This window comes from Danio aesculapii, chromosome 12 (genome assembly GCF_903798145.1).
Source record: "Danio aesculapii chromosome 12, fDanAes4.1, whole genome shotgun sequence".
Classification (NCBI taxonomy): Eukaryota; Metazoa; Chordata; class Actinopteri; order Cypriniformes; family Danionidae; genus Danio; species Danio aesculapii.
Genome location: NC_079446.1, coordinates 8,432,466 through 8,460,258, shown reverse-complemented (window position 1 = coordinate 8,460,258; position 27,793 = coordinate 8,432,466). Strand labels below are relative to the sequence as shown.

Sequence of the window (27,793 nt, the reverse complement as noted above, 5' to 3'; positions counted from 1 at the left end):
TATAAAAGGAAAGTAAAAAACCTGCATGCATTTCTGTGTTCATTGTAGTCAGTTTAGTAAAATGAATAGTCTGCATTATATTCTCTATATTATAATCTGCAATATATATTTTCATTCATTTATATTCCTTCGGCTCAGCCCCTTTTTTTATCAGGGGTCGCCACAGGGGAATGAAATGGATTGGTTGAAATATCTGAGTTATTTCACCAAATATTAATTGCTTAAAACCTCTAAAGTTAAAACATTGACGTTTTGCTGTTAGGAAGTCAATATTAACATCAATATTAAAACACAGCACCTTTTTGTTACTTTATGCAAAAATAGGCTCAATCACAACGTTTTTATTGCACATTTGGAAGAAACATCATCAGTAGTTACAGAACAAGACACACAATCAGTTTTACTCAACACAAAAATTAACTCCAGAGAAACCGCGAATTTTCAAGTCTCTTCATTCATTCCATATTTTGTGTCTGTGTTTGTCCATTTAATAAATGAAAAGTGGGCCAAAAAGATTTATCACTTTTAGCTTTTTTGTTGTTTGTTCCCAAATTTTCCATATCAAATTTAAATGTTTTGGATTGTATATTGCTGTCTGAAGCGGTCACACATGCAGCAATGTTAGCATTGGATGCAATTTCTTTTGATGATTATTCGAAGCATAATTTTCACACAAAATATTAATCTACATCACCAAATCATTGAGAATTGGAACGTTCTTATGATATGACTTGATAATTTTGTGAAATAACTATATATATTATGCATATATTTCCTTATACATGTCTCTTATAACCATTGTGTGGAAATGTAATGGTCAGAAGCAGCTTTACAGAAAATAATAGATAAAACAGATTTTAAAAAATTAGAAAAATTACTAAAACATGCAATTTGGACACGTTGCTAATGATCGAAGAAGAATTCAACATGGCTCAATGGAGTTTGGAGTGCATATTTAATGCTTACGAAGTTAAAATGCACACCTATAAATCCATTACTTCTTTACTCAAAGGAAATAGGTCCATAAACTACTGTTCATTGCAATAAGTTATATGGAATATTGAAATTAAAAATTATTATTATTAATATTTATTTCCCTAATATTTCTAGCCAGGTTTTAATGAACTTGCAATATTGTTGAAAACACAGAACTTTCAGTTCTTATATGAGAACTTTTAGTTCTTATATGTCCTCTGATTGTAAACTCATAACAAACAATTGTGATTGATTCATGAGATCGGTCAGATTAGTGAGTACCGATCGAGTCGTGAAATGTGGTCATCGGCTGATACCGCTCTCTGGCCGATCATTCGGAGCATCCCTTATATAATACACATTCATCAAAAAAACTATTCGCAACACATACAGAATTTTTGTCTGGTATTGATTAGTCTTGTCTAGTATAGTCCTTTTGTCTAGTTTTGTCTAACTTTCTGTCAAATACAGAACTCTTATGTCTTGAATACATATATTTTTTTAGAAAGACTAGACTCTAAGCTTTAAATGAGACCCTATATGGGCTAATACCCTATAAGGAAGCATTCATAGTAATAGTGTAAATGTTATAAACTAGTTTTGTTCCTGATGCTGGGTCTGCCAAGTTTAAGTTGTGTAAAATGTGAATTGTGAATGAAACATTTGCTTTATTTCGAATGAACTGAAGTGTGCGTTTGTATTGTATGGGTGTGTTTGCACCATATGTAATACATAGGCTAATGGCAAACTGTTTCACTTTACATTTAAGCTTTAAGTGTATAGAATTTTTGTAATGACAGTAAAAGACAAAATGTTTTGTTAAGTAAGTAATTATTAGTAGTGCAGGGGAATTCGTCTTGTCCTGAGGATGTAATGGTCAGTTGTGTGTAATGCAGACCTTGGTCTTGGCTGGACTTGCTGGACAGCGGTTCAGAAGGACAGTGAGGACTGGCTTCCTGCACAGAGTCTCCATGAGCTGCGGTCAGAACTTTATCTGCCAGAGACGCTGCAGACATTCGACTGTACATGTTGCTAGACTGCTTACACAACACACACATACACACAATACATACACAGTCAATGTAGTATTCTGATCAAGAACACTGACTGTGAGAGATATTCAAGACAATGTTTTAGCATAACATTCTATAATCTTGTGATGGTGAGAGAGCACTTGCTCACTTTGGTGCTGAGTGGAGACACAGCTTTACTGCAGTCTGATATGCTGTTGACCTGGGGATCTATGGGTGCGAGACCGGGCGGAGGAGAAGGGGTGTTCTGGGTGTATCCTGGCACTCCTGACAGCAAAATACTGGTCAAAGTGGCTGGGGTGGCTGAGTGGATCACCAGGGGTGATGAGAAACCTATTGAAATAAAATAGTGATTTGTTTTTGCCAAACAAGCATACATTGATGGACTCGGACACATGATCCACTGTGTTGATCTAGATAAGGTTGGATAACAAAACTGAAACTGGCCAATTTAGTGTTGACCAGCCTGGTGGCCAATCTCTATTGATTGCACATTCCACCAGTAAGAGCAGAGTGTGAAGGTTTATTTAGCAGAGTAATAGCACGTTTTGCCTAAAATATTTCAGTGCACACAATTATCAGAGGTCTTTGCAATGTATCAAGAGACATGGTATCCAGGGTAATGTCAGCATACAGTACCACCAAGAAGGACAAACCACATTCAACAGGAGTAACTGTGGATGCAAGAAGAAGCTGTCTGAAAGGGATGTTCGGGTACTAACCCAGATTTTATCCAAAAAACCACAGCTGCCCAACTCACTGCAGAATTAAATGTGCATCTCAACTCTCCTGTTTCCATCAAAACAGTTTCCGCTCTCCAGTTTCCGTCGCGAGCTCCACAGGGTCAATATACATGGCCGGGCTGCTGTAGTCAAACCTTTGGTCACTTGTGCCAATGCCAAATATCAGTTTCAATGGTGCCAGTGGCAAAAGTCTTGGGCTGTGGACAATGTCAAACATGTATTGTTCTCTGATGAGTCCACCTTCACTGTCTTTCCCACATCCAGGAGAGTTCTAGTGTGGAGAAGCCCCAAAAAAGCATAGCACCCAGACTGTTGCATGCCCAAAGTGAAGCATGTGGGTGGATCAGGTATGGTTTGGGCTGCAATATCATGGCATTCCATTATTATACCCAATACTTGTACTAGATGTGCACATCATTATTCTGGAAGCCCATGTTCACCCAGTTGTTCAAACATTGTATCCTGAAGGTGTCGTGTAGCAAGATGATAATGCACCAATACACACAGGAATACACATCTCCCATGGCCTGCACAGTCACCTGATCTAAATATTTTTGAGCCATTTTGGGGTTTTTAGGAGGAGCGACTCAGGAAACGTTTCCCTCCACCAGCATCATGTAGTGACCTGGCCACTATTCTCCAAGAAGAATGGCACAAAATCCATCTGACCGCTGTGCAGGTCTTGTATCTGCCAGACTAATTGACATTGTATTGGCTACAAAAGGAGGCCCTACGCCATACTAATGAAGTATTGTGGTCTAAAACCAGGCGTTTCAGTTTCCTTGTCCAATCCCTGTACGAGCCTGTACAAAAGTACATTGAGTGTGCTTATTTGCAAAAGTAGTCTGTTAGTCTTATTTTTACCTGGTGTGCTGGCAGGACTGGTAAGTGAGTTGGGCCAGAGATTGGGGCTGGGTGACCCAGATCCTGGTGCCTGTAATGGGCTGATGGAGCTGTTTAGAGCGTTCAGAAGAGAGTTGGTGGCAGGTCCCGTCATAGAGGCAGCTGTAGGTCCCAGAAGACCTGCAGATCACATTCAAAATTAGACGTATTGTTCACAGAAGTATGCAATATGTATTGACTATTATGATTATTGCAAATAATGTTTTAAAAATGTCCGATTTGACAAGATGGGCAAAAACAAACACAAAACTCATCTCAAAAGTCTAAAAGAATCACTTGCTGTGAAGACATTTTGAAAGCATTCAGTATGACTCTATTATTCGATGATGACAATTTATGGTTATAAGATATGATACAGCTATAAAGTGATATTGATTTTAAACTACAGTTAAACATACAATTCACGAGTTCACACTTACAATAGTTTCAGAATAAAGCGTATTTGGCGTGCTGTCTGGGGAGAGGGCTCTGAGCTCGGGGAAGACACCCAAACTCGAGTTATTCCTCTTATCAGGAAACAGAGAGGAATAGGGATTCGAGCGAAGTATCTAGCCCGGCCCCAGAACGCTCCCCCCGGGATTGTAATGCTTAAGAGGTGAGGTGACGGGGTGGTGGAGGGATGCTAAAGTCGTAAGATGCTGCAGGTAAGACATCTTTGGTATATATAGGGGTTTGGTCAAGAACTGATTGGATAATAGAATAATTGTCAATGACGTATTTGATACTGAAACTTCTGCGCGTGCTCCTCCCGAAATTTGTTTACAAAACATCACGAAGTTTATTAGTTATTTTTTCTTGGTTAGTTCTTTTGGATAGTTTGTTCTAATGAACTGATTCAAATAATTGATTCACTAGTTTATATACTCACCAAAACACAGATGTTTTACCGTCTAAAATATATAAACTCCATAACTCTCCCTTTCATTCCCTGTTGAAACTAAATGAAAAATGGCATCAAAGCATCATATATGCCAGTATATTATCATATTTTGAGCCGACATGACTGTTGTACACATTCAAAAGTGAGTTATGATTAAGTTTTAAATGCTGCAAATGTTTTAACTGTGAACTATTTCATACAGTTCAGTGAAGCTGGTGAACTAGTTAATACAATTCACTGAAATAAAAATCCCAAAAGTATGATGTTTGCTAGCCTGAAGCTGCGTATAACTGTTAAAAATGTTGTAAACAATGTAACATTTTTTTGAATAGACAGACTCCAAAATTGTTAGAAGCCAAGGGTATTTGTTTTGTTTTGCTATATATGAGACTGATTCCTGTGACGCTCCAGGGACAGACGAATCTTCGCTGAGGCCAGCTTCCAGCCTCCGCCGCTGAGACTGCAGCTCTGCACAAGACGTTTGGCCAGCGGAGAAATTAAAATGATCGTGCCCAACTGAGTCTGGTTTCTCTCAAGGTTTTTTTCTTCACTTTCGCCAATTAGTGAAGTTTTTTTTTCCCTCTCCGCTGTCGCCACTGGCTTGCATGGTTCGGGATCTGTAGAGCTGCGCATCGTTGGATTTGCTCTTCAGTGTTTAGACTCTCAGTAGTGATTATTAAACCACACTGAACTGAGCTAAACTGAACTGAATTTAAACACTACAAACTGAATTACACTGTTCCAATTTACTATGACCTTTTATGTGAAGCTGCTTTGACACAATCTACATTGTATAAGCGCTATACAAATAAAGGTGAATTGAATTGACTTGAAAATTGAATGTTCAAAATGGCAAAAATCATTTGATTTGATATTTAATGAACATACGAGCATCAAGTTTTCAGGTTTCAAATGTTCTTTAATGTTAACCGAGGAAAAGTCACCTGCGTCTTGGATAGTTTAGGAGTAAACAAAACTAACAGCATATTTAAACTTTCTCTGGTGAAGTTTCCCTTTAATTGTCACTTGTACAAAGAAAGAAAATGCTACATCATTCAAAAATGGCAACTTCTGAGCCAACTGATTGTGTTGGCAGAACAAGCAGTGGTACACCGTAAGTTTAAGTGGTTTGCAGTGAAGTGGCTTGCATCCACTTATATGCCTTTCAGCAACACAAAAGGAAGGTTACATAACCTAATTCATATTCATATGCCAAGTTTACAAGGTTGTTTTTATTTAAATATGAAATATCACCATGCATTGACATGTTTACTACAAAATTTATATAAACTTGTATAAACGTTCATAATTGTATGAGATAGATATACAGGGGATGGACAATGAAACTGAAACACTGGCCAATTTGGTGTTGAAGGTTTCATTGATAACTTTGACCAGCCTGGTGGCCAATCTTCATTGATTCACCAATTAGAGCTGACCCAGCAAACAATTTTGTGTTTAACAGACGTCTAATAGACATCTAAACATAGACAGTTTGACTAAAACAAAGCTAAACTTGGGCTGTCAGTGAAAATCTAATAGACGTCTAAGAATAGCCCAAAATTACTAGTCGTCAAATAGAGAGATCAGACAGACTTTATATGTGTAGTCATTCATTTCTGTTTACTTGATGACTAGTCTAGTTTTGGCCTATTCTTATTATATCTCTATCTAAGTCTATTAGATTTTCACTGACAGCCCAAATTTAGGCTTGTTTTAGCCAAGATGACGAGTTTAAACGTCTATTAGACATCTTTTAAAAACAAAAAATGCTTGCTGGGGAGTGTGAAGGTTTAATCAGCAAAGTAAAGCTGTGGTCACACTGCACTTTTCGCCCCATGGATTTCCATTCATATGAGTGCGAATTCATAGTTTCGCAGTTATGCATTGCAAAGTTCAAGCATGGTAAATTCTGACCTGCAAAATCGCATAACATGGCTGCGTAAGACCAATCAAAGATTAAAACATGAAGTTCAAATTATGGACCAATCGCTCGCTTTTTTTAATGTCTAATCATCTAGTTTTATCCAGCCCCTTTTCGCAGCGCCATACGACATACGATTTCGCATGTTCAAACTCTAGTGTGACCGCGGCATAATACCACAGTTTTAGCACATTCTCTAAGTGGTTCTGTCACTGTTTAATCCTTTCTGTGCAAGACTCTATGGTATAGTTAATGCCACACGAACTGTAAAGTGTTTTATATTGGCAGTTCATTTTAAAATAAAAATAGCGAAATGTTCGTTAAGAGTTTTTCGCTGGAGGAAACAGCTGTGCTGATGAGGTGACCACCGAGAAAACCCGACTGCTCCATGACATTAGGATACAGGTGATACAAGGTTACCTATATCAAAGAACAGCAAATAAGCAGATGTTGTAACAATTTATCGATAAACACACACCTCCTTCTCTCGCTGTCCACGGCTGAGGTTTGCTGATCAAATGAAAAACAAAAGACGAGGTGGAGCCGAATTCTGCCGCTGTTTTCATATCAAGTTTAAAGGGGCCCAAGGCGATAACTTAGTGTGTAGTTTATGAGCTAATTGCAAAAGTTTTAGGGTGGTTGAGTAGAAACATAAGGGGACTACAGCCCTCCTAAAATAGCCCTAGCAACGCCCATGGCAGCAGCTTTTTTCCGTGCAACAGAAACGCGGCGTTGAAAAGCCATTAATGAATAAAAGCGTGGTTAATAGTGAAATTGGCTAATCATTGCATCCGTATTAATGGTATCAGTGCATTGTAAAAAAGGCCTTTTCCGCAAATATATCCAAATGTTTTCGGCTACTCGCACCACTCGCTTAATGTCAGGTGACTTACTCTCTGTGCAGCCTTTAACTGCAGCCCATACTGTATTGAACAGACGCACGTCACTTCATAATTATAGTGACCGTTTTTCGACTGAACTCAATTTATTTTTGTCTTAGTAATATAATTTAGTCTTGGTCACACTATTTGGAGGGCCGGAACAAATTGCCTTGGGGGCCGGGTTCGTCCCACCGGCTGCCAATTGAATAGCCCTCCTGTAGGTGGTGCCGTGTATCAGGATGATAATCCACCAATACACACAGTAAAACTGGTGACAGAGTGGTTTGATGAACATGAAATTAAAGTTGAACATCTCCTATGGCCTGCACAGTCTCCTGACCTAAATATTATTGAGCCAATATGCAGTGTTTTGGAGAAGTGAGTCGGGAAACGTTTTCCTCCACCAGCATCATAGTGACCTGGGGCACTATATCGCTGAAAGAACGGCTCAAAATCTCTCTAGCCAATAAAATAAATTCCTTAAGTTGACCCCCAGGTTCTTGTTCTTGCAACCATAGTTTTACTTAACCTTCAAACTAAGGCATTTCTTAGCTTAAGGACTTTCATGCAACAGGGCACTGATCTGGCCACAAAAATAGCCAGAATAAATCAAATTTAATGGTGACGCAGGGGTGCAATAGGTAGTGCTGTCGCCTCACAGCAAAAAGGTCGCTGGTTTGAGCCTCGGCTGGGTCAGTTGGCGTTTCTGTGTGGAGTTTGCATGTTCTCCCTGCATTTGCGTGGGTTTCCCCGGGAGCTCCGGTTTCCCCCACAGTCCAAAGACATGTGGGACAGGTGAATTGGGTAGGCTAAATTGTCCGTAGTGTATGTGTGTGAATCAGTGTGTATGGATGTTTCCCAGAGATGGGTTGCGATTTGGAAGGGCATCCGCTACGTGAAACATGTGCTGGATAAGTTGGTGGTTCATTCCCCTGTGGCGACCCCAGATTAATAAAGGGACTAAGCTGAAAAGAAAATGAATAAATGAATCTAATTTATTAAACCCAACTCTAGGTTAAGTTAACAGACAAACAAACAGTATATTCATCATGGCACAAATTCACTGTTGTCTCACCCAGGCTCGTAAGACCAAGTCCAGCGGAGGCCAGGATGTCGAGGCCGACAGTGCAGCTGAGAGCTGGAGGTGGAGCAGGGGCTGATGGAGGACTGCTGCAGTTACTGCTGCTGCTCGGGACGGATACACCACTGCTTTCCAAACCCAGCAGATAACGCCTGGCCTCATACATATTCAGAGCATTCCTCTCCACGCTCTTCACGATCACTGACTGACAGACCAGAGGAAAAGGAGAGACCGAGATTAGAAATCAGCTCCCTTCCACTAGTAGGTGCTATATTTCATAAATCATTATGACAGCATTTGTTTGGTGGCATTAAAGAAAAACCCCATCAAAACCCTAGAGAACAACACAGGAAGTTCTCATGGAAACAGCAAGGCATCATTTGCCTTCGTTTTTTCTAAAAGTATTGTTTTACTATTTTGGTAAATGTTTTGCAATGCCTCAAGCATGAGGCATGGAATTCAGGTAAAAAAAAAAGAAAAGAAAATGACAAATGTTAAAACAAATTGTTACCTAGTTCAGTGCCTCATTGACTGCAACTAGGAAACAATGACTGCTATAAGTACAGTATACATGGATTTACTTCACCCCAAAATGTAAATATTGTATGAGGGCTGCTTGATATTGGACAAATATGCAATGTTGAGTATTCAGGGTCTAAAATTTAAAGTCTAAAATTTAAAAATCTAAATTTTAGGCCTTAAAAGTCTTAAATTCGCTGTTCTAGGTCTTAAATATTTCTGCACAGGTCTTATTTTTCTGATGTCCATGTAACACTACCTCTAATGCTCATTTAAATTCTTTTTTGTTGTTGTTGCTTGGTTTTCGTGGTCTTGTAGTTCTTTATTTCACTAGTCCAAATGTAATTTGCGATATTACACCTGCAAATGAGACCAACATGCAATAGCCAATCAGCTTTCTGTTACTGAACTCAGTGCGCACGGCGAAAGTGACGTCATCGCTGTGTTTCGATGTTCGATCCTTGCCTCGAGATCCTATGCTGATCCTTCCCCTCTCTCTGCTCCCCACACTTTCTTGTCAATTCTCTCTGTCCTGTCCAATAAAGGTGAAAACCCCTAAAAAATATTTATTAACCACCAATGAATAAAATAAATGTAATTTATCATACGTCTGCGATACGTATATTCAGTGTGCGAATTATAAATTGACAATTGGGGGAGTCAACTTTTTTGGTAATGTTAGTTTGTGTAATACATGCTTCAGTGAATCAAATGTTTATTTATATTACTTCTAATTTATTCAGAAAATGTATTAAAATTTTCAGTGTTTTGTGGGATGGGCTATTTACTGTATTCTGACCTGATTAGCTATTTTGGTGTACTTAACTCATTTCGGCAGTTAATTTCAGTTTAGGAGCCGTTCATTTTATTTGTGGAGCATTTTGACCTGTTCAACTTTGCAGATCGTTTACATTCTCAAACAGCCACATTAAACACTGCATAAAAGAATTATTAGGCACTTTAAAGGGTATCTATTATGCAAAAATCACTTTAATCAGAGGGTTTAAACTGTTGTGTGGCAATATCTGTGAAAATAACCAGCTTCTAATGGTAAAAATGTATTAATTAAATTTTTTTTAATCGCACTTCATAAAAACAGTCTGCAGATACACTTTGATTGACATTCTCCCTTTATTCGGTTCATCAGCCCCACCCATTAGTGTTGATCTCTCCCTCATTAGCATAGGATTTTAGTCTTGTTCTTGAATCTGCCACTATGCTGAAACACATGCATTTGTAGCTCCGCCCTCTTCTGAAAAGAGCATCTCATTTGAATTTAAATTGTAATTTAATCGTTTCAGCAAAATGACACAATTAGGATCGAAACCTAAAAGGGTCAGTTTCAAAGGGTTATAAAACTTTATCTGTGTAGTATTTTAAGCTGAAATGTCACATTCACACTCAAGAGACATCAGAGAGTTATTTTTTTTTTTTTTGTAAGTGCCATAGTAGGCCCCCTTTAAATCATTTAATACCAAATTTTACTCTTACCAATAATTGTTCTTTTGTTTAGCAGTACATCAGGTGATTTCAGAATGAGTAGTATGTGCTTTCAAGCATCAATGTTTTTAGTATTATAATTTTTTTTTTAAGTAGCAGTATTATTTGATTTTATGTCAGACTTTTAAAGCTGTATGTTAAACTTTTAAAGCTGTAAAGATCTGCCTATTAGTGGTGAACCCGCTGAACTGAAATGAATCTGGGTTTTCCTGGGGATGTGCTGAAATTCTGCACGGCCTCATTTTCCCCCATTTAATTGGTAGCGCTGTATATACTTCCTACCTTAGCATACGCGCTGTATATACCAGTCAAGGCTACTACTGCAGCACACTATTAGCAGAGTGAAAGAAGAGAAGCCAGAGGCATCGACACAAATCATAGAAATGGAAAAACAGAGGTTTATACTAAGACTGATAATTTACAGCGCTGCCATTCAGCCTAAAACACAGGATAGGATTTCACCCTTGACCGTGACCGAGGACGTGAGGCATTCCCAGTTTCCACATCCTGGTAGCAAAGCCACCCACAAATCCTATATATTCCATACATTACTTTTACAAGACTAGGCGTCTTAATTTTGAGCCTTTGAAAGAACTAGGTCTCCAACTTTTGATCTGAGGATTCAAGATGTCTTGCATGGTGCCACAAAAACGATGAAGACTTAATCCACACTTGTGTGAATGTATTTTTATTGCATAACACTTTGGAGAATGTACATCGTGCGCACATGTGTACTTGTTTTTATATCCCAGTGGGGACTTAAACCCAAATGCACACAGACTCATGAGGACTTGTAACTTGTGTACCATGGGGGGTAAACATGCTTATAAATCACACAGAATTGAGTATTTTGGAAATGTAAAAGTGCAGATTGTTTCCTGAAGGTTGGATTTAGGGATAGGGGGATAGAATGTACTCTTCGCATAATAGGACCATCATTACATCTATAAGAGTCCTCATCAGTATACTGTATATAAACAAGTAAGTGTGTGTGTGTTGAAAGAAGTTTCTTAGGTGCAGCCACCCTGCGATAATTTATTAATTATATAATTTATATATAATATATAATATAATATAAAATGTAATTTATTCCTGTGACTGCTTAAAATGGCTTAAAAATTGAGAAGAGCTCAGTATGGAAAAAAAAAGAGTCCTGGTTTGCTTCTTTACTCCTTGCTTCTGGTTTGTGTCATTTTTGTAAAATCATAAAGATTTATTAAAATAAAAATAAAAAAAATGTTCTCTGCCCACTTCTATGGAATAATGTTAGCATAACTGTGTAAAAAAATCTATAAAATAAAATGTTAATTTTCACTTAGTCGCAGTTTAGATTTTTCATTTCTTTATTTTAAAACTAAATTTCCATATATTTATACCCAAAATTGCAAGAATACTATTTCTATTGTGATAAAAGCTATCAGAACTATACTTTAGATTTTTGTTAGTTTTGACTATTGAACAATTCTGACTTTCTTCAGAAATGTGTGATATCAATTTCACAAAATTTAAATTTCAAGTTATGAGATAATGAGATAATAAAATGTTATAAAGTTGATAAACTCGCAATTGATTTTTTAGGATAACTGAGTTTATATATTGCAATTCCTACTTTTGACAAAAGTCTGATATAAAAGTCAACTAAAAGTTCATATCTCATATCTACAAAAATCTGAATTTTGAAGAAAAAAGTCCAAATTACATGTTATTACCTTTTATTTTTTATTTAGTGGTGGAAACAAGCATCCATATCAACTTATTTAGTGGTGGAAACAAGCTTCCATATCAACTTTGGTGTGCACAAGGGTTTGCTTCTCACTGTCTATTTATTAAAATAGATTTGAAAATAAAAAATAAAGTCTCAGCCCACTTCATGAAACCCTGTTAATATAATTAACAGAATAAAAAAAATAAATAAATAAATAAATAAAAAAAAATAATAATAAATAAATAAATAAAAGGTTAATTTTCACTTTTTCTCGCAGTACAGATTTTTTTTTATCTTATTTTATTAAAAACAAAATTGCTATATATTTATACTCAAAATTGCAGGAAAAATATTTATAGTATAATTAAAAACCATATTTATATTATATATGATTATAACTATATCTCATAATTCTGCAAAGATCTGAACTTTTATTTAAAAAAAAACACAATTGCCTGTTATTTCCTATTATTTTTTTTATTCAGTGGCGCAAACAAGCTTCCATATCTGTTTCAGTGTGCACCAGGGTTTGGACTGCAGTTTTCACACTTTAAATGAACTGCACTGACAGAGTTTGTTTGAATCAAACCAAATCCAAGTGTGCTCAAACCCTCATAATGCGAAGCTAGGGCTGGGCGATGAAACCGGTATTGGTATTGATTGACCGTACACCATTGTCAATAACGATAAAAAAACGTTTGGTATGAAGTTTCGGTATGAAGGCTATAGTTTTATTAAAATGTGGCTGCTGAGCTGCTGAGCCTTGAAAACAATGCCAATAAGCTTAGGGTGTAAGTTTGTCATTTCCAATGGGAGTGCGCAACTTGTGCACAAATAGGGAGCAAATCGTGTGCAGGCGACATTTTCCATGTACACCTAGTTGAAAAACATCTGAACTTTTCAGAATGCCACAAGTGCACCGCGATTCATGCGAGTAAAACTAATCAATCTGCTTCACACTTTGTATAAGGCTGCATTGACACTGCATGCTTGAAATGACTTCTCTCTCATGTGGCACAGATTGGATATGGCCCATGTACATGTTATCAGGAGAAAATCACATGGAATCCGATTTACTCAAATCAGATTCAGGCATTGTTCATATGTGAAAATTTATCTCCTATGAATCGGATCTGTGCCCGCGTGTCTGCAGTGTAAGCAGGTAGATCGGTTTTTCACCTGTCAATGCGAGTCGCGCGTCATTAAAAGCTGTAGCGAATGACGTCAACTCTGACGCTTTCATTTCGGAACAGACTTCAGCAGAGTCCCAAACATTAAATTTCAAACACGGCAACTAAAAAAGCTTTTGTATTGACATATAGCACGACGAGAGAGAGAGAGAGAGAGAGAGAGAGAGAGAGAGAGAGATAGTGAGAGAGAGAGTGATTGAGTGAGTGAGTGAGTGAGTGAGTGAGTGAGTGAGTGAGTGAGTGAGTGAGTGAGTGAGTGAGTGAGTGAGTATCCGCCACGTAACCAATATAAACTAATATAAAACTATTGCATACATCACATGCATAAATCATCCCATGGACATTACATAAGCATGCCTACTGGTTTAAAAAAGCCTAGATTAAAACAAGTTGGCCAACTGAGAACTTTTCTGTCATAAGTGAAGTTTATTTATTAACTAATTTTGAGAGGATCACATGCTTATGATTGCTTGCAGCTGGCCCTGCATTATTCAATTTATGTTTCACCAATAAGACGATTCCTAAGCCACTATAAAAACCCTAAGTTCCATTTAACAGCCATCTTCATTTTGAAGAATCCCCCCTTCCACCCCTACTCCTCCTCCTTTCCTAGATGGGTGGCACGGTGGCCCAGTGGTTAGCACTGTTGCCTCACAGCAAAAACGTCACTGGTTCTAGTCCTTACCAAGCCAGTCAATGTTTCTGTGTGTTTACACTTTCTCCCCGTGCTCACGTGGGTTTCCCCCGGGTTCCTCCCACCATCCAAAAACATGCAACTTAAGTTAATTGACTAATCCAAATCAGCAATTTAGACATACTCCTAGTAAATAGTTATCTCTTAAGAGCAACCACTATCTGTTCATTAGCTACTACAGCAGGGGAGTTCTCGACATCTACCTGAACTCAAACTCCCCTCTCGTCTTGCTCGAGGATCTTATGAGCTCAGGGCTCTCTCCCGGGACAGCATGACAAACAAGCTTTATAATCAATCATCAGCTAAGTGTGAACTCTTGAAACTATAGTAAAACAACTTGTCAAAAAGAATTTTAAAAAATGAAACCTTGCGACTATATTAAATACAGCAACGGAGAAAAGGGCGCTCTTTTATTATCAGCTGTCAGTCAGCGCCTGCTCTTTTTTTCCTGGTCATTGCGCCTTTGCTGTGTGCAGTGTAAATGCAGTCAATTGAATACGTGTCACTTTAAAAAAAATGATGCAAAAAAAATTTGATACAGTCACAAAATCCATTGGCCATCAAGATCTGCAGTGTTAATGCAGCCTAATTACCTCAGACAAACACAGCGCATCCAAACACTGCAGTGCTTTTTACTTTTCTCCATAAGCTTGTATCAGAGCTGCAGCAATGGTTTGTCAGTTTTTCATCCTCTGTGAAAACGCTCGATGGTCGCCTAGTTACAGAAAGACGGAAGGGGAGCGCGAGAGCAAAACGCATTGAAAATGGTGAAAGAAACCACGTGCAACGTGGGTTGCATCATTGTCACTTCAGGTCAGAATAACAACAGACACAAAAATGAGTGCTGTATAGCAGCAGTGAGGAGATTGTAAATAAAAAAGGATGTTGCCAGAGTGGCTTTTTGGTTTCTTTTCTTGTGCATCCCAGCCACTAGCACCCCATCTGAAAGATGTTTTAGCCAGCGGCAACCTCCCGCTCTCCCTCGGGAAGCCAATACGGAAGTAACTAAAACTTCAATTCATCGACTCGCCTTGGGGGGCTGGCTCCAGGAAGTCCAGGTCATTTCTTACTGCAATGGGAAATTGGCCATTTTTACAGCTGATAAAAACATGCTTACAGCCTGGTACAAAAGATGGCTTTGGTGCATATAGCCATGATTAACCTTCATGACAACTGTGAGGGGGGTGAATTTTTTATAACTCATCCGTTTCGTTTTGTTAAGTTATATTAAGTTTGCATAGTTAAGGGCGTGGCCACTTGAGTGAAAGCTAGGTCTCGCTGCTCGCTGTCTCGTCACCTCAGCTGATTACGGCTAATTAGCCGATGAACTCGGCATATACATCGCATTTTTGTGTTGGTTAATGTTTCTTTACACATCCAATTGCCTTTTGGGATTATTTCCTACAATTATTAGATGATATGGCATGCTGTGTGCACTTAATTGTGCTCACAAACCATTCACGTCGCTTCCGTTTCCCTGGTGAGTGAAATTATACACTTATATACCATCTCTATAAATGTATTTGTTTTATTTAAGATCATTTATCATTTATAATGTTCTTTAGAGCTGTAAAGCACTCCAGAATCTGACAGATTGATTAGCTGTAGGCTCTAGAACAGTCATCTGAAGCGTTATCATACAGTGTTATGCCTGAATTTCATCAATAGTCTTGCATTTACTAACACACACTATAATTGAAGTGTTTGGACGTATTTCGCGTTTTCCTCCTGTTGAAAAACGTCATAAGAACAATGTTTAGTGGCTCACTGTATTACTACAGTGTTTTTAAAAGTCTAAACACTTTATTGATATAGTGTACAACCAAGCACTTGTGGTCAGAACACAAACGAGTCGCAGGTAATAAAGTATTAAGCGTTCTCCCAAAGTAAGCTCTGTCTAAACCAGGTCCAAGCAAAATGCCAGCAGGTGTCTGTAGCTCCGCTCACTCTCCGCTTCTATGCCCTTGTTTGGTATCCCGCTGGGGTGCGATGATGCGCGAACAAAATGGCGATGGTTGGCCGTGCCTACTTGTAGCTTCATTTGCGCTCTTCAGAAACCTATGGGTGATGTCACAGATACTACGTCCATATATTTTACAGTCTATGGTTTTAGCATAGGGGGTAGTATAGTCACAATTTGTAATGTTGCAATATGTATTTGAATTATGATGGCTGGTTACTTAAAAGTTCAGATTTGATTATCATTATTTGCTTTGTTGACAGAGTTCGAGGTTTACTGTATCATTATTATTCACACCTTTAAATTTGCTTTGATTGTTCAGCGTTTATACTTTACCATTGCACACACTTTTACAACATTATTTATCAAGTTTAAGAGTCTCTTTAACACTTTATTTTATTATAAAGAGATATTTTGCTTATATATTTTTGTTTTTGACTATTAAATTTCCTTAGTAATGTTGGTAAATTAAATAAAAAAAAATGCTAACACTCCTAAATCATTCATTTTCGGCTTAGTCCCTTTATTAATCCGGGGTCACCACAGCGGAATGAACCGCCAACTTATCCAGCACGATTTTACACAGTGGGTGTCCTTCCAGCCGCAACCCATCTCTGAGAAACGCCCATACGCACTTATTCACTACGGACAATTTAGCCTACCCAATTCACCTGTACCGCATGTCTTTGGACTGTCGGGTAAACCAGAGCACCCGGAGGAAACCCATGCGAACGCAGGGAGAACATGCAAACTCCCCACAGAAACGCCAACTGACCCAGCCGAGGTTCGAACCAGCAACCTTCTTGCTGTGAAGCGACAGCACTACCTACTGCGCCACTGCATACTCCTAAATGTATTGTTAAAAATGTTCAATAATTATCAATACCGAATGATATGAAACATGATATTGTGATAATTTTTTTCGCCCAGCCCTATGCGAAGCCATATGTACTGTTAAGTCAAGGAAAAGTCTTTGAGTTTGTGCTTGTGTGCAAACCTTGCTAGGCTGCTTGGGTTTTGGTTTGACGCTAATGAACACATCGAGCTGTTCCATTAGGGAAGTAATGCACTGTGGTTCCACTTCGATGTCCTCTTTGATATCGAACATCAACACCAGAGGCAAGCAGCCCTGCGGAAAAGCACAAGAGAGAAAGAAAAAAGAAATGAACAACGTTTTTCTACACCATTGTAAATCATTCAATGAGCCGAACTTTCAAGTGTTTCAAGGACTCCGCTGGCTCGCTTCCTAAAGCAGCAAAGCTACAGTTATTCAGCAGCGATCCATCACCTACTTCTCATGTTGAAAAGAAAAACAGCAGCAGGTACTCCAGGCGTACAGCTTTCATTTACAGGGCCTTGACCTTCTTTTTCCTGTCCCGACACAGCAAACTCAGCAGGCAGCGAAGAAACTGCTAGATATGCAGGAAAGCGTCTGGAAAATCCTGCTATGACAGTTTTATTTGTGAATGCTAAAAGCGTCCTTAATGGAGCCAAATTGAGCCAGAAAGTGCGAATGAATTATTGTTGGATGCCGTCTCTTCCCTCGGCCTCCAGCTGTGAGTTTAAATCAGGATTTGTAGGGGACAGACAGGCCGATTTCTGTCTCTGGAGAGCACCGCAGAGTGCTGGAGGACTAATTATTTTGCTTTCAGAGCAGGAATGTTCGCCACTTGTGTGTTCCTCAGAAGGATTGTGTTTTTCTGCTTCTGCCGCCACCGCCTTTGTCAGTTTTTAGCTTCTTCAGGCTTGGCTGGAGACCATTAATTTGAAGAGGATCACCATGTAATGAGACGAACCACAGTCACTATTTCTGAGAAGGCTCGAGGGAAGATGAGATGAAATGAGAGGACAAAATCTGCACATATTCTTCAAAAAATGAAAAAAAGTAGATACTTGCATGCATTTGATTTGTCGAGTACATTTGTATTTTTAGAAATTTTGGGTCAATGAGGAATAAATGTTCAAGAATTTAATTAAATAATAAAATTAAATAATAATAATAATAATAATAATAATAATAATAATAATAATAATAATAAAAATAATAATTTTAAAACAATAAAATAAAATAAAATAAAATAATAAAATTTAATTAATAACAATAATAATAATAAAAATGATAATAATAAAATAAAATAATTAAATGAAATAATAATAAAATAAACGTATTAAATAATAATAAAAAATAAATATTAATAAAATAAACCAATAAAATAATAATAATAATAATAATAATAATAATAATAATAATAATAATAATAATAATAATAATAATAATAATAATTTTAAAACAATAAAATAAAATAAAATAAACTAATAAAATTTAATTAATAACAATAATAATAATAATAATGATAATAATAAAATAAAATAATTAAATGAAATAATAATAAAATAAACGTATTAAATAATAATAAAAAAATAAATATTAATAAAATAAACCAATAAAATAATAATAATAATAATAATAATAATAATAATAATAATAATAATAATAATAATAAAACAATCAAAAAAATTTTATTAAACAAAATAAATAAAAATATAAGAAAATAAAAAACAAGAATAAATAGTTATAAAAAATAACAATAAAATTAAATCAAATCTTTGTTGATTTGAAATATAAACAATTTAATTGCAGTAATAAAAATTTGTCTTCATGACAATGTATTTAAACAAGCATCAAATAATACATATAGTAATGTAAATACTACATATATTGCCCATAATGCTTCTACTTTAGATAAAGAACAAGCTAATGTAAAATGAGGTTATGTGACATAACAAGCTGTTAAGCTTTTTTAATTTGAAACTGTTCATTTACATCCATATTGTGTGCTAAAATAGATAGCTGACAGTCAAATTTCACAATTGAGAGTTAAAGTAGCTGTTTTAACCTTCTGAAATGGGAAATATAATTTGTTTTATTTTAGGTTGGCAAGATTTTAGAGCAAATTCAGTCAAATTGCCTGATATAAATTGTTTATAATAATTATTTTGATTGGACAGACTTTTTCCTTTCATGTAGACCAGGACAAATAAAAGGAGCATCATGTCATTTAACTGGGAAAGCAAGACCAGAATAGAAAATGATTGACTGCATGCGTTTTATGGCTTATGTATATTAAAAAAATGATAAATCTCTCTACAACATGCTGGGCATTTTGAAGCATCTTTTTTATGTTGGTTGCCCAAATACTGTTGGACTAAAAAGACACTGAAATAAAGAATTAAACTCTCACCATCAAGTACTGCCGTGCCAGACAGACCGAGTCAATGGTTCCCTGCACATATACGGTGGATTTCTTCTGTGGGCAGTTGGGGTCTGGGAAGTGGACCTGGGCTCCTGTGCGCTGCATGATGTGCTTGATGTTGCTGCCGTTGCGGCCCATCATGAAGAGGTGGTGTTGAGGCGCGATATCTAGCTGTGTGCTGATTGTTATGGCACTGGCCAGGTTGCCTGCGAGGTGCTCCAGTAACACTGCTGTACCCCTCTGCAAAATAAAAATCGGGTTAGAAATGAACAAAACTGCCCCAAATTCTGGATAAAGGACCCAAATATTGCATATATACAGTATATATGCAATATTTGGGTCCTTTATCCTGAATTTGGGGCATGTATATATGTATATATATATATATGTATATATGTATATATGTATAAATATATGTATATATATGTATCTTAGATATGTATCTTTCTTTCTCTCCCCAGGTGAATTTCATACTGCCTTTACATACTGTATATATATATATATATATATATATATATATATATATATATATATATATATATATATATATATATATATATATATATATATATATATATATCTATATATATATACATATATATATATATCTATATATATATATATATACATATATATATATATATATATATGTACATATATATATATATATATATATATATATATATATATATATATATATATATATATATATGTACATACATATATATACACGTATGTACATATATATATATATATATATATATATATATATATATATATATATATATATATATATATATATATATTATATACATATATATATATACATATATATATATACATACATATATATATATATATATATATATATATATAGATATATATATATATATATATATATATATATATATATATATATATATATACAGTATGTAAAGGCAGGGCAGTATGAAATTCACCTGGGGAGAGAAAGAAAGATGGAACATGACAAGAAAGAACTCTTAGAAATGCTGAAAGATGTTTAATGTTAAACAGCACATAATTTCAGCAAGACTCAACAAAAAAGTTCAAGCTATGGCCTGGTGCTTAAGAGGCCACGTTAAATACAGTTTTGACACATATATATTTAATAACATAATTATAATAAAAATGGCCCCCGGAAATCTATTCCAGAGGTCAAATATCCCTAACAGAAAAGTTAATTTCAGAACCTGAACGTGACCGCAAATTCCTTACTGACTGCTTTGTCAAACTCAACATCAACTAAAACCAGCTTGGCTACGAGCCAGTCTGGTGCTTCTGACTCTGATGGAGCGTGTTTTAATAAACAAGAACCTCTTTATGTTCCTGCTTTTTCATCTGGCAAATGTGACACTGAGCTGATGAAACAAAGACAGTCATAAAATGGCCAACACAGAGTCCAGACCTGAATATTATAAAGAATATTTATAGGCAATATTATAGGCAGATTGACATTCACTTTGGGAGAAAAAGAAAGATAGAACATGCTAAGAAGGAACTCTTAAAAACGCTGACAGATGCTTGATGTTAAATACACATCATTTCAGAAAAGACTCAACAAAAAAAGTTCAAGCTGTTGGCTTGGTGCTAAAGAGGTCACGTTAAATAGACTTTTGACACATATATATTTAATAACATAGTTATAATAAAAATGGCCCTCGGAAATCAATTCCAGAGGGCAAATATCACTTGCTAACAGATCTTGCAAATTCCTCACTGACTGCTTTGTCAAACTCAACCAAAACCAGCTTGGTTACGCCCTGCCAACAGGACTGGTGCTTTTGACACTAATGGAGCGAGTTTTAATAAACAAGAACCTCTTTATGTTCCCGCTTTTCCATCTGGCATATGTGACCCTGAGAATGGCCTAGATTGGGGAGTTTCTTTCAGCGCACCATTAAACTAGGGGAAGAGAAGGGGCTCTTTTGGGGTTCCTTTGTGGCTGTATTTGTAGGTGGTTTTGGCATGGGACTGCTTACCCCAGTTCTCAACAAATACCAGGCATAGCCAACAGCCCACAGAACAACTCCAGCTCGAGAGCCTTTCCTCAAGACCAAAAGAACAAGATTCTAAAAAATAACTGGCTGTTCCCATACTAGACTCTCTTTCTAAAGCACTGCCGACAGATATTCACATAACTTCAAGTGTTCAAGTGAACACCACAGACACAGAGAGATGAAAGGTTGTGTAGGTGTGAGCTGGAGGATTTACTGTGATCCGCTGTGAAGCTAATAAGATGGCTTCTTTTTTTAGAAATCAAAATGCTTTGCAACCATATTACACCATAGGAGAGGAAAGTCACAGAAGGGAGCTCTGTAACAGTTCAAGTTTTACTTCAAGACATCAATGTTTCTCATATATTTTCTTCTGAGAGAAAAAAATATCCGTATTCCCTGTTGAAAACTAAGTCATGTCACACACTCAATTTTCTCACTCTTTGATAACAAACGTCTCACTCCTTTTTAGTTTTAGACATGATTTCCTTCAGATAAACATTCACATAGCTTAGATAAGAGCGAGAATTTAATAGTGGCTTGTGGCAAAAAAGGCACCAAATTGAGAAAAAATACCCCGCAATATTTAAATCGCAGAAATGCAATTAAACTAAATCAGACCAAGATTTTTTGTCCATGTATCTGGAATATTACATGGTAGGGTTGCGCAGTATATTGTTTCAGCATCCATATCGCAATGTGATCATTCGTAATAGTCACATCTCAGAATATGCAATGTTGAGTGAATCTATGTATTATTATATTATATAATCTAAGTCGTCATTTTCATGTGTTTTTGATGCTTGTGACTGTATAATGATTTTAAAAGCATTCACAGATAAGAAATTGTACCGTTTGTAGCTTTAATAATGATTAATTTTATTGAATTGTTTTATTTTTATTAATCAATAACTGTCTCTGAATACTGTTAGACTCGGGAAACGATAAAACATTGCTTATTTTAATTGTATTGATCTTTGTGTCAGGGTTCTGCCCCTCTGGTCTTGTAAATTCTTGTTTTGGTGGCAGAGTCCGAACACTAGCTCTGTTTTGTCTTGTCCTGTTGTGCTCGGTTCGAGTTTTCTTGGGTCGATCACTTGTTTTGTCATTGTCTGGGTGCGCGTCGTCATAGGTGCGCGCGGACCCTGCGCGCTCCCGTTTGATGCGGGCGCGCGGGGTCTGCGAGTCCTTGGGGCTCTTGTACTCGTATTTGTGTTGTTCCGTCAACATCGCGCTGTTTCATTCTCAGCGTCTCCGTCTAGTTGGTTTCGGTTTTGGTTGGCGCTGAGATGAAACATGCGCGTTACATTTGTGTGAGCGCACGGTAATGTGTTTTCACCTATCGTGTGCTCGTGTCTTGCGTTCAGTCTTCTGTTGGTGTTGTGTTTAGCACGTGGTGCATGTTTGCATGCTCGTGTTGTCATTTGAACACGCGGTTAATGAGTTTTCTCATTGGCTGCGTGTTCTTGTCCTGTTTTATGTGAGCACATGGCTTGTGTTGTCTGTGTCATGTGCTCTCCCGTCTATTGTCTAGTCCCACCCTCCTTGTTAGCTTATTATTAGTTAATTATCTTCATCTGTTTGTGTTAATTTACTACTGCTTATATTCTCCTCATGTCTGCTGTCCTGTGCCAGTTCGTCATCGTATGTTGCCTCATCGTGTGTTACCTTGTCGTGTGTATCTTCCAGTCCTGATCCCTGCCCGCCTGCCCAGTCTAGTTTGTTTTGTTTGTTTTGTTAATGTTTTCCCCCTCAGGGTAGTTTATTTTGCCTTTTATTTTGTTTTATTATAAATAAATACTTATTTACCCTGTGCTCCTTTTTCCCCTTACCGACCGTGACACTTTGCTTTTTAGATGGTTAATTATATTTTATTCAGATGCACTTCTATAGAATAATCCCAACCAATCTAAAATGACACATTCAGTCCAAAATGGTGAAATGGTATTTATATCGAAATATTTATTGCAGAATCACAAAATATCGCAATGTTAGGTTTTTTCAATATCATGCAGCCCTATTACATGGCATTTCCTAAAATGACAAAATGTTCTTCAGACCCCCTAGTTTTTCGTGATTCGGCGATGGCTGAATCCATCGCAAAATCAACAATAACTCACAAATTTTTGCGATCCTGCAAAATTCTTAAACGCAAAATAATCGCTAAAGATATAAATCTCATAAAACATCCAATTCCAAACCATATAATCAAATGATATTTATTTCAGTTTGTAATGTATTGTTTTACGTGACTTATAGACTATGCATACGCATAGCACGTGATGTTTTTGAGTGTTTCTCGAAAAACGATCTCTCACCTGCGCCCTCACAATCATTACATGAGAGTGGGGGAATTGTTTTGCAGCCTGTGCAGTAAGCAGATGCAGATGAAGCGCAATTGATTTGCATGTCAAGTCAATGCAAAGATTGGGTTAGGCGTCCTGTGGCGCGATTTGGGCATTTTATGCGTTTGATGGGCTTCAGACTGCAAAAGAAAGTGTAAGCAAACATCTATCAAACGGAGAAGTGGAACAGACAGAACAGCAAACAGCTAACAATGATGGAGATTGGTTCAATGCTGACGGCCGCTGGACATGACCGAATTGAAGGACATTACTATATTCTGCCTAAAGTCGATAAATGTTTATCGTTTAACTCTTTTCCTGCAGTTAACTAGAGAAAACGCTTCCCTGCCATTGATGAGTTTTATGGCAATTTGGGTTTTATGTTTATTACGGTAGGGGAAGCCCTAACACATGTCCTGAGCAAGGTACATGCTGTCAGAGGCTCTGGGGAGTGAAATCTGAGAGAAAGTAAGATCGTGGATAAAAATAAGAGTAATACAACGTTCCTTTATCATAATACCCTACCGTCCCTACCGCTTTAAATCTTGTCTTGCCACCACTAAATCAGTCATTTTTATCGCAAAAAAAAAAATCAATAAATAAATCGTGAAAAAGTAGAGGGTCTGGTTTTATACATACACTTTTAATCAAAATATACTCTCATTATTTCACTGTCAAGACCGACAATCATCAATAAAATAGTTTTTCGAAATGCAATTTCAAACAGCTTATTAATAAATTTTTTTAAATTTCTTCAAGAGTTTGTTTTTCCAAAATTCATCAAGTTTTTTCAAATGCAAATGTACAGTATGTAGTATCTAATATCATTGGGAGTCTCCAAATAGCAATTTTTAAAGGTTTCCTAGAATTATATTGAAATAAAAGCTTACAAAAACTAAAATGCAACATTTGATTTCAAGAAAAAATATTTCACAAAAGACTAGTCTAGGCGTTACTATTGTGCCAGTTGGAGTTGCCAAATGGACACCAGTTAACCAAATGAGTTAACGCCACAATTGTTGATCTGCAATAGTTTTTTCTTTTTTTTTCCTCCTGATTTGGTGGGCAGAGCAGTTCTAAATCAGTTTGTATATTTGTGTTATGTATTTTTGACTCATGTGGGCACTTGGTTACCAGGTGTCCATTTGGAGTCTCCAAATGGTCATTTTAAAAGAACGCCTAAACATTTTTTAAATAAATGCTTACAGAAACCACATTTTTGGGAGTATCATCTTCAAATTTGAATTACAAGATGGGCATAGATACATCTTTATGTTTTTGGTGTTTTAAAACCATTACCATTCAACCAACATCCATTTTTGTGGACAAGTCGAGAGTAATGTTTTTCTATATTTAACCATATTTTACTATATTGCTATACAACTTTTGCGTCATTTAACTCTTAAGTAATAAACATTTAAGTGTCTAGTTTCAAACAAGACCACATTTGTGAAAATAGACCTCAGGGTTAAAAAGCTACATGCATTTTTATTTGGGCATGGCGTTTTTTGGAAAATGTTCAAAAATAGAGGTGCTGGTTATGAGGTTTAATAACATTTCCTGAATTAATTTGTTAATTTTGAAGTATTTGACTGAAGACAACTTGACAGATACAATTAATAAGGCAGTTATTAACACTTGTGTGGTGTTAGGGATGTTTTCATCCACTCTGGAGTCATTTTGAGGCTTACTGTTGCCACAACTTTCTCTGTCTTTCAGCAAATGGAATGATTTTTGGTGACTAATCATATTTTGACACATATTTTGTGAAAATGCTATGGATTTTTCAAAAACGTAATACACTATGGGCAAATTTTTTACCCTTTCATTATGTATGTGGTTTTTTGCCCCATTGACTTACATTATAATTACATTTTTGATTGCAAAGCCATGACACCATTTGAACAATACACAAGGGTAAATCAATGTCTGAGCAAATATTGGAGGCGACTCGTCTTCCTGTAGATTTCAGGTTCAAGTTGAGCTCATGATTTTCACAATGATCAATAGAAAACTGCTTGGTTTGACAGTGACTGTGTTTCGTACATCAATACATTATTGACAACAGACAACAGACCTTCTTTGAAAGAGTAATTTGGGTTTAGAAACCCTTTTTCTGCAAAGAAACTCTCATACACCAATGAAAAAAAACCCATGCTGCTGGATCTCACCCTGAAATATACATGAGCGTCTCACCTTCACAGCCGCAGCATTATTCTGTGAGCCCCGCACGACTCCTGTCGCACCATAGAGTCTGGACCTCTGTTTGAAGGCCACAGAGATGTTGTATGTCTGCGAGATGTGCTGGATGGCAGGAGTGCTCGGGTCAGGGTTCAGCTGCACTATGACTGGCAGCTCAAACATCAGAACCAGCGGGAGTAACTCCTGAAGACAAACAAACCATCAGTTAAACATTTGACAGGTAGCAATTTTGTGATTTTAAGCTGTTGACATCTAATAATTATGGGCATGTAATCAATCTACAATTTCTTTCAAAAGGTCATTGCATTTTGGATGGCTTTCGACATATTTTAATACATAAAGACAGAACAGCGTCAACAGGAAACCAATTACAAACCAAATAGTAAATAAATGGGAGATGTACACAGTATTAGTCACCAATAAACTTCTAGTGGATGTGACTATTTTACATTTTATAAGCTTCCTTTTATATTAGCAAGAGGCAAGGAGCAGCAGGCGAGTGTAGAAAATCCATTGAAAATACTGTGGTAAAATAAATGTTCATATTTTAATGACATGGTGTGGAACAATGGAATTTAATGCAGTGCTTCTTGTCCAGATTGAGAGTCTCAATCATGCAATGAAGATCATTGATTATAAATAAACCAGCTCTCAAACCTAGTGAGTTTATTGACCTTATTGCAGGGGTGTCCAAACTCGGTTCTAAAGGGGCGGTGTCCTGTTGAGTTTAGCTCTAACTTGCTTAAACACACCTGATAGGAAGTTTCTAGTATATGTAGTAAGAGCTTAATTAGCTGGTTCAGGTGTTTAATTAGGATAAGAGCTTAACTCTCCAGGACACCGGCCCTCCAGGACCGAGTTTGGACACCCCTGCCTTATTCTTCAATGTGGAAGTGTGCTTGTTCTTGCTGGCTTATTCAAAATTAAAATTCCCTGTGCATATATATTGTGCATATTTTGCTCAAACAATAAACTTCATTGTATCTATCTTGTAATAAAACAATTATCTGAACGGAAAAATGTAGATTTTTTTCCGAAAGGTCTACTTTTTACTCATACTCTGAGTAATATTTACAACAGATACTTTTACTCTACTTGCACTACATTATTAGGCAAGAAATGGTACTTTTACTTAAGTGTGATTTTTTTTTTTTTCAGTACTCTTTCCACCACTGTTGACTAATCAGAATGAAGTATTCCAGAGAACCGTTTAATAATGCAAACAAGCATTTAAGTCAAGACATCTTTGTTTCAGTAGCACATTATACAAATCATATTGTCAGAGTAACGTTACAGAGATAACCGTGAACCCATGAAGATTTAAATGAATGTGATGTTTGTGTAAACAAACTGTAAACAACATATGCACATGTAACCTATACACCACATACTTATAACTCTCAAGATTTGGAAGCACTTGAGAGTGAGTAAATAGTGAGTACGTTTTCATTTGTGTGTGAACTATCCCTTTAAATTAACTGTAACTGATGCACATTATTGTCAATTAGCTGTGCGCAGTGGGAAACAATAAACTCACATTTTAAAATGGGCACAAGACAGTGTGTGTGTGTGTTTGATTTTAGAAGTAAACAACATGGTCGCTCTAAATGCATGTTGGTCAAAATTACTGTAAATGCTACTACAGAAATTGGCCGTCATTCAAGCCATGAAGTCTTCCGAAATAAAGCAGCATAAGCACCAAATTTCCCACCATTCGCCTGTGATTTAGGGCCCAGCAAACAGTGCCTTACCAAGCTGAATCGGTAAACAGAATGAATGGCCAAGCCGTAAAAAATGCGTCTCTGATCAGTCCCATATGTTTTCGGGGCTTCGCTCAACCTTGTGTTCTGTACCGGGGGCCAAAATGAAAGACATTCTCTAGCCCTTCAGATGTGGTCGGGACAGTCACTCTGCCTTGAGATGAGGAGATGTTTATTGGGTTCAACATTAGCTGCGAGCAGGGAATCCGTCATGGAGAACGCTTCGGAATT

General features: G+C 36.8%; 1 protein-coding gene across 1 annotated transcript in view; it reads right to left on the bottom strand.

Annotated features, from left to right (window-relative positions):
- LOC130238838 (protein bicaudal C homolog 1-B-like) overlaps positions 1-27,793 on the bottom strand; it is a 155,671-nt gene that overhangs the window by 1,615 nt on the left and 126,263 nt on the right. The window contains exons 7-13 of the mRNA XM_056469953.1: positions 25,797-25,985; positions 19,229-19,480; positions 16,984-17,115; positions 8,413-8,623; positions 3,614-3,772; positions 2,158-2,339; positions 1,874-2,012 (exon numbers count right to left, since the gene is read on the bottom strand). Coding sequence (XP_056325928.1) covers positions 1,874-2,012; positions 2,158-2,339; positions 3,614-3,772; positions 8,413-8,623; positions 16,984-17,115; positions 19,229-19,480; positions 25,797-25,985 — 1,264 coding nt within the window. The remainder of the gene's footprint in view (positions 1-1,873; positions 2,013-2,157; positions 2,340-3,613; positions 3,773-8,412; positions 8,624-16,983; positions 17,116-19,228; positions 19,481-25,796; positions 25,986-27,793) is intronic.